The following is a 13,713-nucleotide window of genomic DNA, read 5'->3' on the forward strand; positions in this document are numbered from 1 at the left end:
ACAAATGCTTTGGTTTCGATGTTGTCAAAAAAAATACCCAAACGGACCGAAGAAACAGACTTACAAATTTCTTCCATTTTCGTCTACTTGTATTCATATAAAAATTTATGTCTCTTCCCACCAAAGCTAAATGTATTAGTATATTTCTTCTTGTATTTATTCAATAATTTGGGCCGAAATCCCGGCGGTACTGCAATACCGGGCCAACCCGTGGCAGAGGTGGAGCAAGCCCTTAAAACACTCCGCCCATTTCCAAAAATTAGTTTAACATTTGTTGTCCTCCAATGGAGGATCTATCAGATGTTAAGCTGATAAGAACAGATACCAACACTACCTAGTCAATAGATTTTCTAATAAACCTTTTGAGAATTACACGCTCACAAAAATTAATGTACGAAATATTTATACCGATTCACTTAAACTGACTTTCAGTATCTAAACCAAAAATAGAAAAGCCAAAAAACTGTTTTCAATAAATAATCAGAAATGTCCTACAATGCAAATTTCAAAAAAAAAAAAAAATCCATTTTCGTCTACTTGTATTCATATAAAAATTTATGTCTCTTCCCACCAAAGCTAAATGTATTAGTATATTTCTTCTCGTATTTATTCAATAATTTGGGCCGAAATCCCGGCGGTACTGCAATACCGGGCCAACCCGTGGCAGAGGTGGAGCAAGCCCTTAAAACACTCCGCCCATTTCCAAAAATCAGTTTAACACTTGTTGTCCTCCGACGGAGGATCTATCAGATGTTAAGCTGACAAGAACAGATACCACACTATCTAGTCAATAGATTTTCTAATAAACCTTTTGAGAATTACACGCTCACAAAAATTATTTATATCAACATATAATATAACGCTTCGTAACTAAATAACTTTTAGGCCTGCGCCGACAGCATGGCGCGGTAGCCGAGCGACTAGCAATGTGAGCTTCCGATTTAAAATCCTTGGTTCGAATCACAAGAAAAAATAAAAGTTATTTTTATTTAGTTCGTCGCTACGTTTATATCAACATATAATATAGCCAAGAGGGTCGCTTTTTCGTTTCACTTTTCCTCAAATCACTCCCAACGATTCTAAAGAAGTTTTCACTTCAAAAAGTTGAATTAAACAAAGCTCCAGAGATTGATAGAATTCCTTACGAGTTCGTAAAAAATGCTCCCGATACTTTCATTGCGGCTATGGCAAGTACTTACACAAATCTTTACGAAAAATGCAAAGTAGACGAGGCTTTTAGAACGAGCTTATTTTTTCCGATCTTCAAAAAAGGGGATCCTACCCTGGTAGGAAACTACAGAGGAATTTCATTTATGAACTGCATTGCTAAAGTTATGATGGGCATAATTAACAAAAGAATAACTTCTTAGACTGAAAGGAACAGTATCTTCAACGAATATCAAGCCGGCTTCAAAAAGAATTACTCTACAGTCGACAATATATTCAATTTAGCCGCTATTGTCCATTTAAAATTCGAAGAAAAGAAGAAAGTTTACGCGTATTTTGTCGACTTTAAAGCGGCATTTGATAGAGTATCAAGAAACGTCTTGATATATAAACAGCACCGTATTAGTCTTGCCACCAAACTAGTGAATGGGTCAGAAATTTCAGATATATTCAAAACAAAGTCAGGTGTCAAACAGGAATGTCTATTGTCGTCAATACTATTTGCTCTTTACATAAACGACTTACATGAAAGCTTAGAAGGAGGATTAAACATACAAGGGAAAAATATTAGACTTCCAATGTATGCGGATGATATCATTTTGTTACCGGATCACCCAGGCAAACCACAAGTGATGATTAATAACCTTGAAAACTAATGCAAGCTGTGGAATCTTGAAGTAAACCGCTCAAAGTCGTAAATAATGGTGTTCAGAAAAGGTGGGAAACTTAGCAAAGAGGAGAAGTGGTGTTATAGTAAGGAAGAAATACGCTCTGTGTCTTGATATACTTACTTAGGAGTGGAAATAACTCTCGAGATGAATTTTAAAAAACAAATTGAAAACAGAACAGGTGCAGCCAAAAAATGGTATTAATGCTTCATAGGTTTGTCTTTTAAAAAAGAAAGAAATTTCAATTGAAGCTAAATGGAAACCTGTTCTTGCAGTGTGTCAATATCAACATTCTCTCTGACAGTCAAGCAGCTCCAAAATCGCTAGATAGCTTCTCATTTCAATCAAGGTTGGCCTGGAAATATTTTAAAATCTTCAGAACTCTAGCACCAAGAATCTTTGTGACTCTGGTGAAAACTTGCCTGAACCGTTTAGCTTCAAAAGTGCCCTTTTACGTAAGCGGGAACAACAAGGCTTAATCGAGTACTGGAGAGCCAAATAGGCATGCGGCAATCGAAAAGACTCATTGATCCAGAGTATATAAAGGTAGAGGCAGTCCTTAACCTCAGCAGAAAAGACATAAAACTCTACACTGAAATGCTAGCAGGACATTGTAAACTCAACTATTATATATATGTATATATAATTGGCGTGTACACCCTTTTTGGGTGTTTGGCCGAGCTCCTCCTCCTATTTGTGGTGTGCGTCTTTATGTTGTTCCACAAATGGAAGGACCTACAGTTTCAAGCCGACTCCGAACTACAGATATTTTTATGAGGAGCTTTTTCATGGCAGAAATACACTCGGAGGTTTGCCATTGCCTGCCGAGGGGCGACCGCTATTAGAAAAATGTTTTTCTTAATTTTGGTGTTTCACCGATATTCGAACCTTCGTTTTCTCCGTAAATTCCGAATGGTAGTAACGCACCAACCATTCGGCTAAGGCGGCCGCCGTAGAAAATGATTCTTGTAGACTCTGTAAAGAAGCACAAGAAACAAAACAAAATGTTCTATGCGACTGCCTAGCAGTGGCTCGGCTCAGACTAAATTACCTGAGGAGTGGGATGATTGATCCAAATCTCCTAGTAGAAATTAACCTTACAGCAGTTTTAGGATTTATTAATAGCCTAAAACTGTTTGACTAGGCTACATGGCTGTACAATATATCTTTTTAGGTCGCAGTGCACAAGTAGCCATTTTATAAGCGATTTATTCGGCCGCCGTAGCCGAATGGGGTGGTGCGTGAATACCATTCGGAATTAAGAGAGAGAACGTAGGTTCGAATATCGGTGAAACACCAAAGTTAAAAAAATTTTTTTTTTTTCTAATAGCAGTCGCCCCTCGACAGGCAATGGCAACCCTCCGAGTGCATTTCTGCCATGAAAAAGCTCCTTATAGAACATATCTCCTCGTATATCATATCGGCTTAAAACTGTAGGTCCTTCCATTTGCGGAGCAACATCAAGACGCACGCCAAAAATAGGAGGAGGAGCTCGGCCAAACACCCAATAAGGGTATACGCGCCAATTATATATATATATATATATATATATTATCGATTTCACTTCACTCAAAAATTTGGAAACTGCAATAATGCCACGACGTTATAATTTTATATTCTTATTTTTATCTAAAATTATTTAGTTTTCGTATTTTAATTTCGTGAGCTCAGAATCGGTTTAACCATCAAACAACAAATTGTACTTTTATTTAAAATATTTCAATTACTATTGAGTAAAATTCAACATCATAAGTCACTTACCGAATGTGCCGCATTGAAATCACACAATCTCCCTTTTTGATGTATTGTTCCAGCTCAGCTGAGGCAACTAAAATAAAGAAATCGAAATGATTCATGAATTAATATTCAATGGAATTTTGTAGTGCCAATATTGATGAGGAAGGTAAATACATTTTTTCTTTATATATTAAAAAAAAAAAAAAAACAACTTCTGTTAACTTTGTACTCACCTGGATCGATTGATAGTGATGAAACATCACCAATCCACAACGCTGCTGCAGCCAAAACAAACAGATGAAGCCAATACATCGTTTGATCCTCAATTTAAATTTGAATGTAGTAATTGTTGTTGGAGCTCTTAAAAGCTCTGCCCAGACCTCAAATAATATTATCAGATTTACTGTAGATGTTGTCGTAGTTTCTCAATGTTTTCATGTGCATGTATGTGTGTGTGATCACAACAATTTTTATCAGCAACTTATCGAATATTCATCCGCTGCAAAAATTTACAAATCAAACAGAGACCAAATGAAATGAGCATTACGAATTGCAAAAAATGTCAATACAGCTGAGGTTGAACAGATTTAACAGACGAAGTTATCAACTTTTATTTACAACTACGCTTTACATACCTACACATTTAGCATAAGTAAATACCAATAAGCAAATATGTACAAATTTTTACAAATTTTTAAGTCAACATTTTTTGTGCCGTATTTATTTTAATTCTTGTTCACTCGCGGCCAGTTGCCCCAGCGATATGTTGTTAGGCTGCAAGTTAGTGCCATCGCAAGTAATTATACAGTAGCCAAATTGCTAAGACAGGCACTCAAATTTATTATCATTTATGCGTTGACAGCTGCGTTGATAAAAAAATAAAAACACAAAAAGAAAAACATGAACACTCCATACGTGGGGGAGGGGCTGTGGAGGTGTGTGCATCACATCACGTCCAGCGAGGTGTCCATAGAGCTAGTGGAGCAGAAATGTCAAAGTGTGGAATGTGGCAAACTGACAAACCGGCAAATGCAACCAAATTCAGCCAGCAAATGTTGCTGTTGCCATAACTGAGTTGCGCACGACCAGCAAAGCAAACATATATTACATTGCTAGAAGATGGTAACGAGAACAACAAAAGTATGTAGCCACAAAATTAACATCAACAAGTCAATGAATTGCTGAAAAAACAAACACTAAAAATCATTGCAGACAGTGAACTGGCGGAAAATTGAGGCAAACAACAGCAGGCGTATTTGTAGTAAGTGCATTGGGGTAGTACCTACAAAAAAGGAAACATTTAAATTAGCGCGAGGTACGCATTTTTTTGCCATATATAAAAAATAAAGCCCGCCGAAAACAAGTCCTAAATGCGTCTACCAAGGTTTCGAAAAATAAAAATACATAAATTTAATATTTCTTTTTTAATCAGAAAAAAATCATTGCTGGCTGCAAACTGGCAGAAAATTGGTGCAAACAACAGGAATAGTAGATAATGCATGCATGTGCATTAGGGTGGTCTTTAAAAAAAAAATTTATTGTAATTTTTAACGGTGTTCCCATGAATTTTTTCTACATAACGAAAAATTGCAATTTTTTGTACAAAGTCTTACAAAATTTATTAAGTGTCACTACCAAGATTTAGAAAAATAAAAGTGCACGTATTTTTTAATAAAAAACAAAAAACACGAAAAGTACACTGAACTGCCAGAAAGTTGAGGCAAAAACCAGCACAAATACATATAGGGTAATCCTTAAAAAAATTAAAACCTGCAAGGAGTACCCATTTATTTTCCTATATAAAAATAAATACAGCCTCTACAAATTCAAGATTCTAAAACCGGTCTTAAAAGTTAAAAGTGCACAATTTTTACATATTTTTTAAGCCAGATAAAATTATCAGTGCATATTTATACCCTTCGCCAATTACGTTATAGGCTGTAGAGACTGTATTCTGTTTTTTTTTTTTGAGTTTTACGATTTCCGAAACTTGCGTAGCGCTAAATTTTCACAGATTTCGTACACGCTAAAGCCTTGAATTGAATGAAATGAAATGAGGACGGAGAAAGTTTACTTGATCAGATAGAAAAAGTAAACCTAGTAGAATAAAAAATGTATCCTAATAAAATAAATGTCGCGCCGACAGACCTTCGAATGAACTACTGATATGAAAAAACTTCTCATAAAACCATCTACGATTCGTAGTCAGCAAAACACTGAACGCCCTCCATTTGTGTTCTACAAGTGATGGCTCTCAATTTTTACATTGTTGGTTGATGTGTTTATACAACATATTTCGCTCGTATATAGAGAAAGAACGCACAGACTAACCAGCTTGGTAGAAGATTGCTAATCGCTTTTGTTAGCCTTATGGAAAAATTCTACCTCCATAAGGATTCAGACGTCAGCAATAGCAAATATAGATTTATGCTAAATGTGACTAATGTCATTTCATAGGTGAAAATGCGACTAGCAGAAGATGTGATGGAAGTAACTACCAGTGATCTGTTTCTATAATTTGCACATTAGATCAGTTTCAGTTTCCTTTCCAAGCAAAAAATTTATAAATAGGCCCATGCTTACACTTGTCTATTTCCTTTTTGTAACAACTTGGACCTAAAATAATAAAATAAAAAAATTAAAAAACTTGAGCGAAGTCCCCGACGAAGTGCCAATCAAATGGCGAGAGAACTGAAAATATCTGACCATAGCAACCGCCGCATACAGAAAAATGATCTCAAAGTCAAGTCTTACAAGATCCAATTCGCGCATGATCTCACACCAAAGCAGCAACAAGTCAGACTTGAAAGAGCGAAGGAGTTGTTTCGCTTGGCCGAAAGCGGTAAATTTCCGAACATTGTGTTTTCTGACGAGTAAATTTTTCGATTCAAACTGAGCAATTCGTAAACTCCCAAAACGATATAGTTTATTTGACCGACCATTCATACAAGAATTTAAGTCATCGACTGGCCACTAGGAGGCAGCACCCGCCACAGGTAATGGTTTGGGCAGCTGTAACCGCAGATGGACACTCACCAATCGTTTTCATCGAGCCTGGTGTCAAGGCAAATGCGAAATATTATCGAGAAAGTATTCTGGACGTTGCTTTGAAGCCGTGGGCAGACAAACATTTCGGTGGCAGATCATGGACGTTTCAACAGGACTCGGCACCGTCTCACAAAGTTCGAGTGAACCAAGAATGGCTAAAAAACAACGTTCCGAACTTTATAACGTCCACACAATGGCTCTCAAATTCACCAGACGCGAATCCGTTGGATTATTCTCTTTGGACTTTTTGAAGAGTAAAGATTCACCAGTCTCGAAATAAATTGATTCTTAATTTTGTATTATTTTCACACATTTTTTACTTTTAATTGAATAAAAGTAATTTTTCAAACTATATGTATGGCTTTTTTTATTGGTTACACTTCGAGTGCCGGACCCTGTATATTTTGTACTTATGGATTGGATTTCCACTGCACAATATTTTTAATCTTTTTTCTGGTATAAATTGTGAAAAAAATTCTTTGTTTCTCTTTAGGCACATATCTTATGCTCACATTTTCCATTTTTAAAGGACCACCCTAATAAAAACTTTACATATTTGTGGCATTGTTCATAACCTAGGCAACTTTGATCTTATAGCTAAGGATAACATTCTCTCTTTAATCCTTGTATTTGTGCTATTTTTGCGCTTACAAATATTCAGTTCGCAATGGAAGCTTAAAATAAATTAAAAATTAAATAAATGACTATAAGGAATTTTAGAACTAAATTGACGACAAATATGTCCATATAATTAGGTACAACAAATAATTGGTGCTCCATTTTGAATTTCTTTTGTGTACTGTTTTGGTAGTTTTAATGACTTAGAGCGTGACAACCAATCGGTTGCCCCGCGCATCAAGTTCGCTGTGGATGTGAGACATCAAATGATAGCAAAATTTTGTTCTAATAGCCATCGCCTCTCGGCACGCAATGGCAATCCACTAAATGAAATTCTGCTATGGCAACTATTATCATAATTAAGATTTCATCTACGAGTCGGCATAACGCGCGTAGGTGTCTTCCTCTAGGAACATCAGCAAAACGCACAACACAAATTGATGAGGAAGCTTAGCCAAAATATCTCAGAAGCGCTTTCATCTATTTATATTTTCCTTTTTATGCTAAGCCATTAAGAACGATTTTTTTCATATCTCTTGCTGATTATTTTTACATTATAGGTATGTTTCTGGCAAAAATAATAAATACACGATATTTTGACCTTCTCTACCTATTTTTAATTTTTTTTTTTTATTTTAGTAGATTTTTATATCAATGGAGTTCATTTCACAACGATTATCACATAAATAGGGTTTACAACTTTGTGCAATTTTCATAAAAACCCAACAAGTTTCTATTAATATTTCAAACTTTTTCGTCAGATTTAAAAAAGAACTTAGGTTGCAGTTTTATAATCAATTTTTGATATAAAAAACGCCAAATAGATGAAAATTCTCGTTGATTTTTGATCATTTTATTCCCTGCACGTATTGCGGCTGTTATTTCATATAACGAATGCTTTGCATTTCTTTTTCTGTTTCGAGAAAATGCGCACAATGGAAAAAAATTACAAAAACCAACGAGCATTTGAAGCCAATTCAAACTTATGCTTTATAGATTACGTCAGTTTGTTAACATATCTCCTAGGACTTCTGAGCTTTTACAATACGAAAGTAACAATAAACGAAAAACTGTAAAGTAATAAACCTTTTTTCTGTTTCGTCTGATTACCACAAAACCATCTTCACACTTCTAAACAGTTCCCTTGAAGTTCCTTCAGATTTTTCCTGCAGCGGACACCTTGGTGGTCTTAGTACAATGCCATTCTAAGTTTATTAACATTGTTTGACGACTGACGGTTATATGCCCAATTATTTTCTATTTACTTTCTCAATAGCGTTGGAATATAGTACGCTTCGTGTGAGGAGCCGTTCCTTTCAAATTTCGCAGAATTCGAAATTTTGTGAGCGCTGCTAATTTTCAGAGTATTAGAACTTTTTAAAGCTACCAAAAGCAGATTTGACCTCTCTGAATCTGATCTCGGTATCAACTTTAAGTATTCCATTCTTGGTATTTCCAAAGTGCTTCGCTTTAATTGTCTGATGATTTATTTACAATAAGAGCAAGTTATATAAAACTGCTGAGCAACGTCCAAAGAACTATGTTTCTAAGCTTCACCGGCGCTGTAAAAACTACCCAAAAAAAAAAGCACTCGTGGTGCTAGTCAACTTAACTGCTTTAAATCTGGTAGGAAAACACGTGGCCGCCACTTCAGTGGTCAGACTTGATGGCCACGCTTCTTCACTTCTATACTATGAGCAGGTAGGTAGGTAGGTAGTGATGGTTGCCCAGAGAGTAGGGCCCACCTGGACGAAAAAATACTATGAGCAGTTATAATCAAGAAATCAACTACTCTTTCCCTAAACCCACCATCAACTAGCTCTTCAAAACTATCATCCCCTCAAGAAGAGAGTAGCAAACTCAAAGACCATGGAGGCGAGGGGAAATAAATTTGTACACGGATGTATCCAAGCTAAAAAATAAAGTAGGCTAAGAAAGTTTTTCTAAAGAATTAGGACTGGAATTATCTGTCCGACTTCCGGGCTACTGTAGCGTCTACCAGGCAAAAGTTTTGGCCATAAAGGAGGTAACTATGTACCTCAAGGGGACCCGGTGGTCTGGAAATTTCCAAAATCGACTTTTTGTTTTTTCGATATTTCGAAAGTACAGTATCTTAAGAATATACTGTGAAATTTTCATGAGGGAATTCCGAACATTATAGCTTTTACAGCCCATTAACCTATTTTTTACACTAAGAAACTAGCGAAATAGAGCCGATTTTACGAAGATTTTTTTTCAAAAGCGCGCGCCCTTTGTCAGTTTTTTCGATTTGTTCTAGTTCGATTTGTTTTAATTTTTTCGATTTGTTCTAGTTCCGACCATAGCTGCACTTTTTCTGATTAAGAATCTTCTTTAATTACTGTTTCGGATTAGTAGAAGTCTCCAAATCAATGGAGGCAGTTAGTTATACTAAGATCAAAGATTGCCCAGCTATAATGATATTAACACCATCTTCAAGGTCAGCTTTATATGGTTCCGGGACTTAGATATATTGAAGGAAATTGTAAGGTCGATAAGTTTAAGTTACTAATTTTCAACTGCATGAAAACAGAGCTAATATTGGGATTCCTATGGCAACTTGCAAATTAAGGATACAAAATAGTATTCTCGAGGAGACCAATAGGTCACGGAGAGATGAAAGTACGTGTGTTACAACCAGGCTAATTTGGCCGCAAATAGATAAGAAAAGGTCTGGAGAATTGCTTAACCTCTAGCCTGTTAGGTAGGCACTCTTTTAGCTTAGGAATATTTTCGCGTACAAAGACGAGGAAGAGCAAGAAACAGTAGAAGACTTCTTTTATCCGGTGCTTCCGTGATAAATAAATACTCAGGTTCCAATGTTACACAGTGGTACCACAATGGACCTACCTGGTCTAAGTGAGTTTGCTATTTTTAAAACCGACTGCTACAAAATACAATTTTACAAATACAGTTGGATTCGCTGTAGACCTGGAAAAGGCTTTTGGTTCTATACGGACTCATTTTTACTCTACAACTTATTTATCACAAAGCACAAATAAGTTCGTGTTTGTTACTTAAGTCTTCTGTTTCCACTCAACTTAACAAAAATTAGATGGAGCTAAAACCGCTGACATCCTAGGAGTCAGCTCAAACCCAGTCGGTCTTAAACAAAAATCTATCAAAATTGAAGAGAAATGCGTCCTCGTGTAAGCAATTCCGATTTAGTATACGAGCAAGGCAAGAAAGCAGTGTCTTGAACAGACTGCTGGGATTTTTTTGGGTAATACGAGTATAAGTTTAGGCTTTTTTCCAATAGAGTTTTTTGTTTGTAAGGTCCACAAAGCAGAGGTAAACGGGTAGTTAAATTCTATGGATTTTTTGATATTTTGCCAATCGGCTTTTCCTGAAGCCTTGTTGTGTCTCATTTATACACGCAAATGCTATTTCCTCAGCGAGAATTTTTGTAAATATCTTTAACAAAGATCTAGTAATGTTATAGCCCGATAATTACTTGGGACCTTTTTGTCATCTTTTTTAAATATGGGTATTGTGATGCTTTCACTCCATTCTAATGGAACCTTACCCGTATCGAGAATCTTTTGAAAAAAATTAGCTAATTCTTCTGAAAAAACTTCGTCGCCATATTTTATCATTTCGTTGTTTATTCCATCCGTTCCAATCCTCTAATTCAGGATGAATTATTTGGAGCCACCCAAAATGCATTTTTAATATGCTGGAGGATGCAGATTCTTAAACTGCAATTTTCATAAAAGCTCTTTGCACCTACTACGCAAAGTATGAGTGCATACATACGCGGAACAACAGTTAGAGTAACCACATAGTAACCAATCTAAGTGCCCACATATTGCAATCGTAAAAACAAACATCATTTGATCAAAGACAATACCACGAAACATTCCAACAGTGGCAATAGATCACTTACACCGTATCACGCAAAATGTCTACCAATCGCAGCAGCTGTACGCCACCAGTCTTCCGGCAACAAACAGCAACTGAAGGGGGAAAATCACTTTAAGCGGCTTATCGGGCCGCCACAAAGTGAGTTCAGTAGCTCACAGCAGGGTAACTAACAGCCGCGCCATTGCTGCAGATCTACTGATCCGACAGTCACACAGATTATTGCCATGAGATATGAAGATCGTCGCGCGATCAAGAGGAACTGACAGACGCATTGATTGTGAGAGATACCAGAATAATGATATACGCATGCGTTTGTGCGTATTGGCGTCAACGCTTACTAAGAAATGAGTAAATGACACTTCAACTGTCATTGGCAGGTCGCATTGATTACACGATGCTTTCTTTCGTGCAATGAATTCATAAACAAAAAAATGGTTTAAATAAAAAAATAAAATAAAAAACCATAAAAAATTGTCTGGGCCAGTTGTCAGCGAATTAAGTGTAAAAGTTTATAGAAAACTGTGGAAAAGAAAGGCAATGAGGAATTTTCTTTCTTCTTAACTTACGCGCGAGTTTGTTTGTTTGTATAGAAAAGTAGCTTTGGCGTGTGGGCAGTAAGAATTTTATAGTGTGCATGCAAGCCTTACTCGTTTATAAACGAGCGGTAAAACAATTAGAAGAAAGTGAAAACCTGCAACTTTGCGCGGCGAATGACACAATCGTATATTTATACACACATACACATTTATCCCTATTGTGGTATGAATTATTGAAAAGATTAGCTTTACAAAATTAACTTACATACCATTTACGTCCAATCGCCTTTTAACACGAAGCTGCTTAACGACTTATAACACCTTTTTGATCTTAAAAATTGCTTGGCCTTAAAAGAGATTGAATGCGATTTACTTGATTGGCTTTTGGCCAAAAATGGCGATTTATTCTTGTTCAGAGTTTCGTTCTTCAGCAAACATCAAAGTATAAGAATTCCTTTATATGGCCGACTGGTTTAGCAAATCATTGAACTGGATTATATAAATCCTAGTTTATCGCATGTTAACATATATACATATATGTGTATACGTATAAATAAATAAACAATTCAACATATAAATACTTTTTTAAATTTAGCTAATACCACCAGCAGTGCCAGCAATGTGAATATGCCTTAGGTTGGCAAAGAGTTAAAAATCAAAGGGGTCACCTCTATTGGTCGTTATACTCATACATACCCACGGGCAGAAAAAAATACCATTTAGCGCTAGAGACCTGTACATGAATGTCATATTATAGCTGCATTCTACGTCACAAACAATCAAATTCACAGTGATCTTGAAATCCCTACTGTTTCTTCTAAAAGCAAGTTCAGTTCAGTTTCAGTTCAGTTTATTTGTTTATATAAATAGTACATAGTAAGACTAAGGTCTTTTAATAGTACTTCAACAATATTATAAACAACTGGGATATTTTTAACATACAAGTTTCTTAATCTAAATTTTACACCAGTTCATCTACGAATCAATCCAATATATTTAACTTAACTATAATAATAAGAAGAAAAGAAGCAATAGGAAAAGAAAAGAAGGATTTAGAAAAGAAAGAACAAAAGTAGTAATTAGAGAATGTAGAGAGTAATTATAGACTTTTAAAGTAATTATAGACTTGTGCCCTGAAGTTAAATCTGTTAAGTCCAGCCTTCACAGTGTCGGGTAATGAGTTCCACACTTAACAGCGCTAATGAAAAATAATCTAGATCATGGTAGGTAATTAAATTTTGGAACGATGAATATGTTGTGTCTGCGAGACCTTACTGGTATCAACTTCTCTGTCAGATAGGGAGGAAACTTTAATAATGTTAGTTTGCATAAAAATATGCAATTTCTAGCAGACAAATAACTATTAATGCAACAGCCCAGTAACCTTGATGGCCAGGCATAGATATGGTCTTATCTTCCAATCCCATAAACATACCGCGTCGCGTTATTAAATGCCACATTAAGTTTATGGCAAGATGTGGAGTCGAGTTTGTTGTATACCACCTCAGAGTAGGTAATGAGAGGCATAATTAGCTGGAGAACTAGTTTGCGCCTCGTTTTTCTCTGGCGTGAATGTTGCAGAGACTCTCAGCTTACGCAAGGTAGCATAAATATTCCCCACAACCCTATTTATATGGTCAGCACAGGTAAGTTTTGTGTTAATTTTTTAACTTATCCATAAAGATAAGGGAACTTGTACCTATCCACAATTTAGGGATATTGTCAACATGCACAACACTATTACATATAGGTAAGACATAGGACTTTGACGCGTTCAGACATTAGAACGGCGCCTACCATTTCACTTACCTACAATGATGCATGTCCGCAATAAGTTCGTCAAGGAGCTCCTCAAGGAAGTGCCTTAGACTCATACATATATTTTATGCAGCAGGCATATCGACTCAGACGACAAAATATGGGCACTAGACAGAGCTAGTTTATTGAGGCGGCAGCCCTTGGTCGGGAAAACCCGAGTCATTCCGGTAACGTAGAACCGGCTGGCATGGGAATGCAGTGGTCAAAGCTGCAGACATGCCAAAACACCGATGTTAGGA

The 13,713-nt window shown here is 36.2% G+C and overlaps 1 protein-coding gene, 1 non-coding gene and 1 pseudogene across 6 annotated transcripts in view; all 3 read right to left on the bottom strand.

Annotated features, from left to right (window-relative positions):
• The window catches only part of LOC129243851 (cartilage oligomeric matrix protein-like), a 93,885-nt gene that overhangs the window by 55,141 nt on the left and 25,031 nt on the right, over positions 1-13,713 (bottom strand). For all 5 annotated transcript variants that reach the window (XM_054881227.1, XM_054881225.1, XM_054881224.1 and 2 more), the window contains exons 2-3: positions 3,806-4,071; positions 3,597-3,663 (exon numbers count right to left, since the gene is read on the bottom strand). In XM_054881227.1, coding sequence (XP_054737202.1) covers positions 3,597-3,663; positions 3,806-3,884 — 146 coding nt within the window. In that variant the 5' untranslated portion in view covers positions 3,885-4,071. The remainder of the gene's footprint in view (positions 1-3,596; positions 3,664-3,805; positions 4,072-13,713) is intronic.
• LOC129246644 (U2 spliceosomal RNA) lies at positions 164-358 on the bottom strand. Its single transcript, XR_008582509.1, has one exon. It is a non-coding gene; the product is annotated as a U2 spliceosomal RNA (small nuclear RNA).
• On the bottom strand, positions 614-798 carry LOC129246643 (U2 spliceosomal RNA; annotated as a pseudogene).

The sequence above is a fragment of the Anastrepha obliqua genome, chromosome 4 (genome assembly GCF_027943255.1).
Source record: "Anastrepha obliqua isolate idAnaObli1 chromosome 4, idAnaObli1_1.0, whole genome shotgun sequence".
Taxonomy (NCBI): Eukaryota; Metazoa; Arthropoda; class Insecta; order Diptera; family Tephritidae; genus Anastrepha; species Anastrepha obliqua.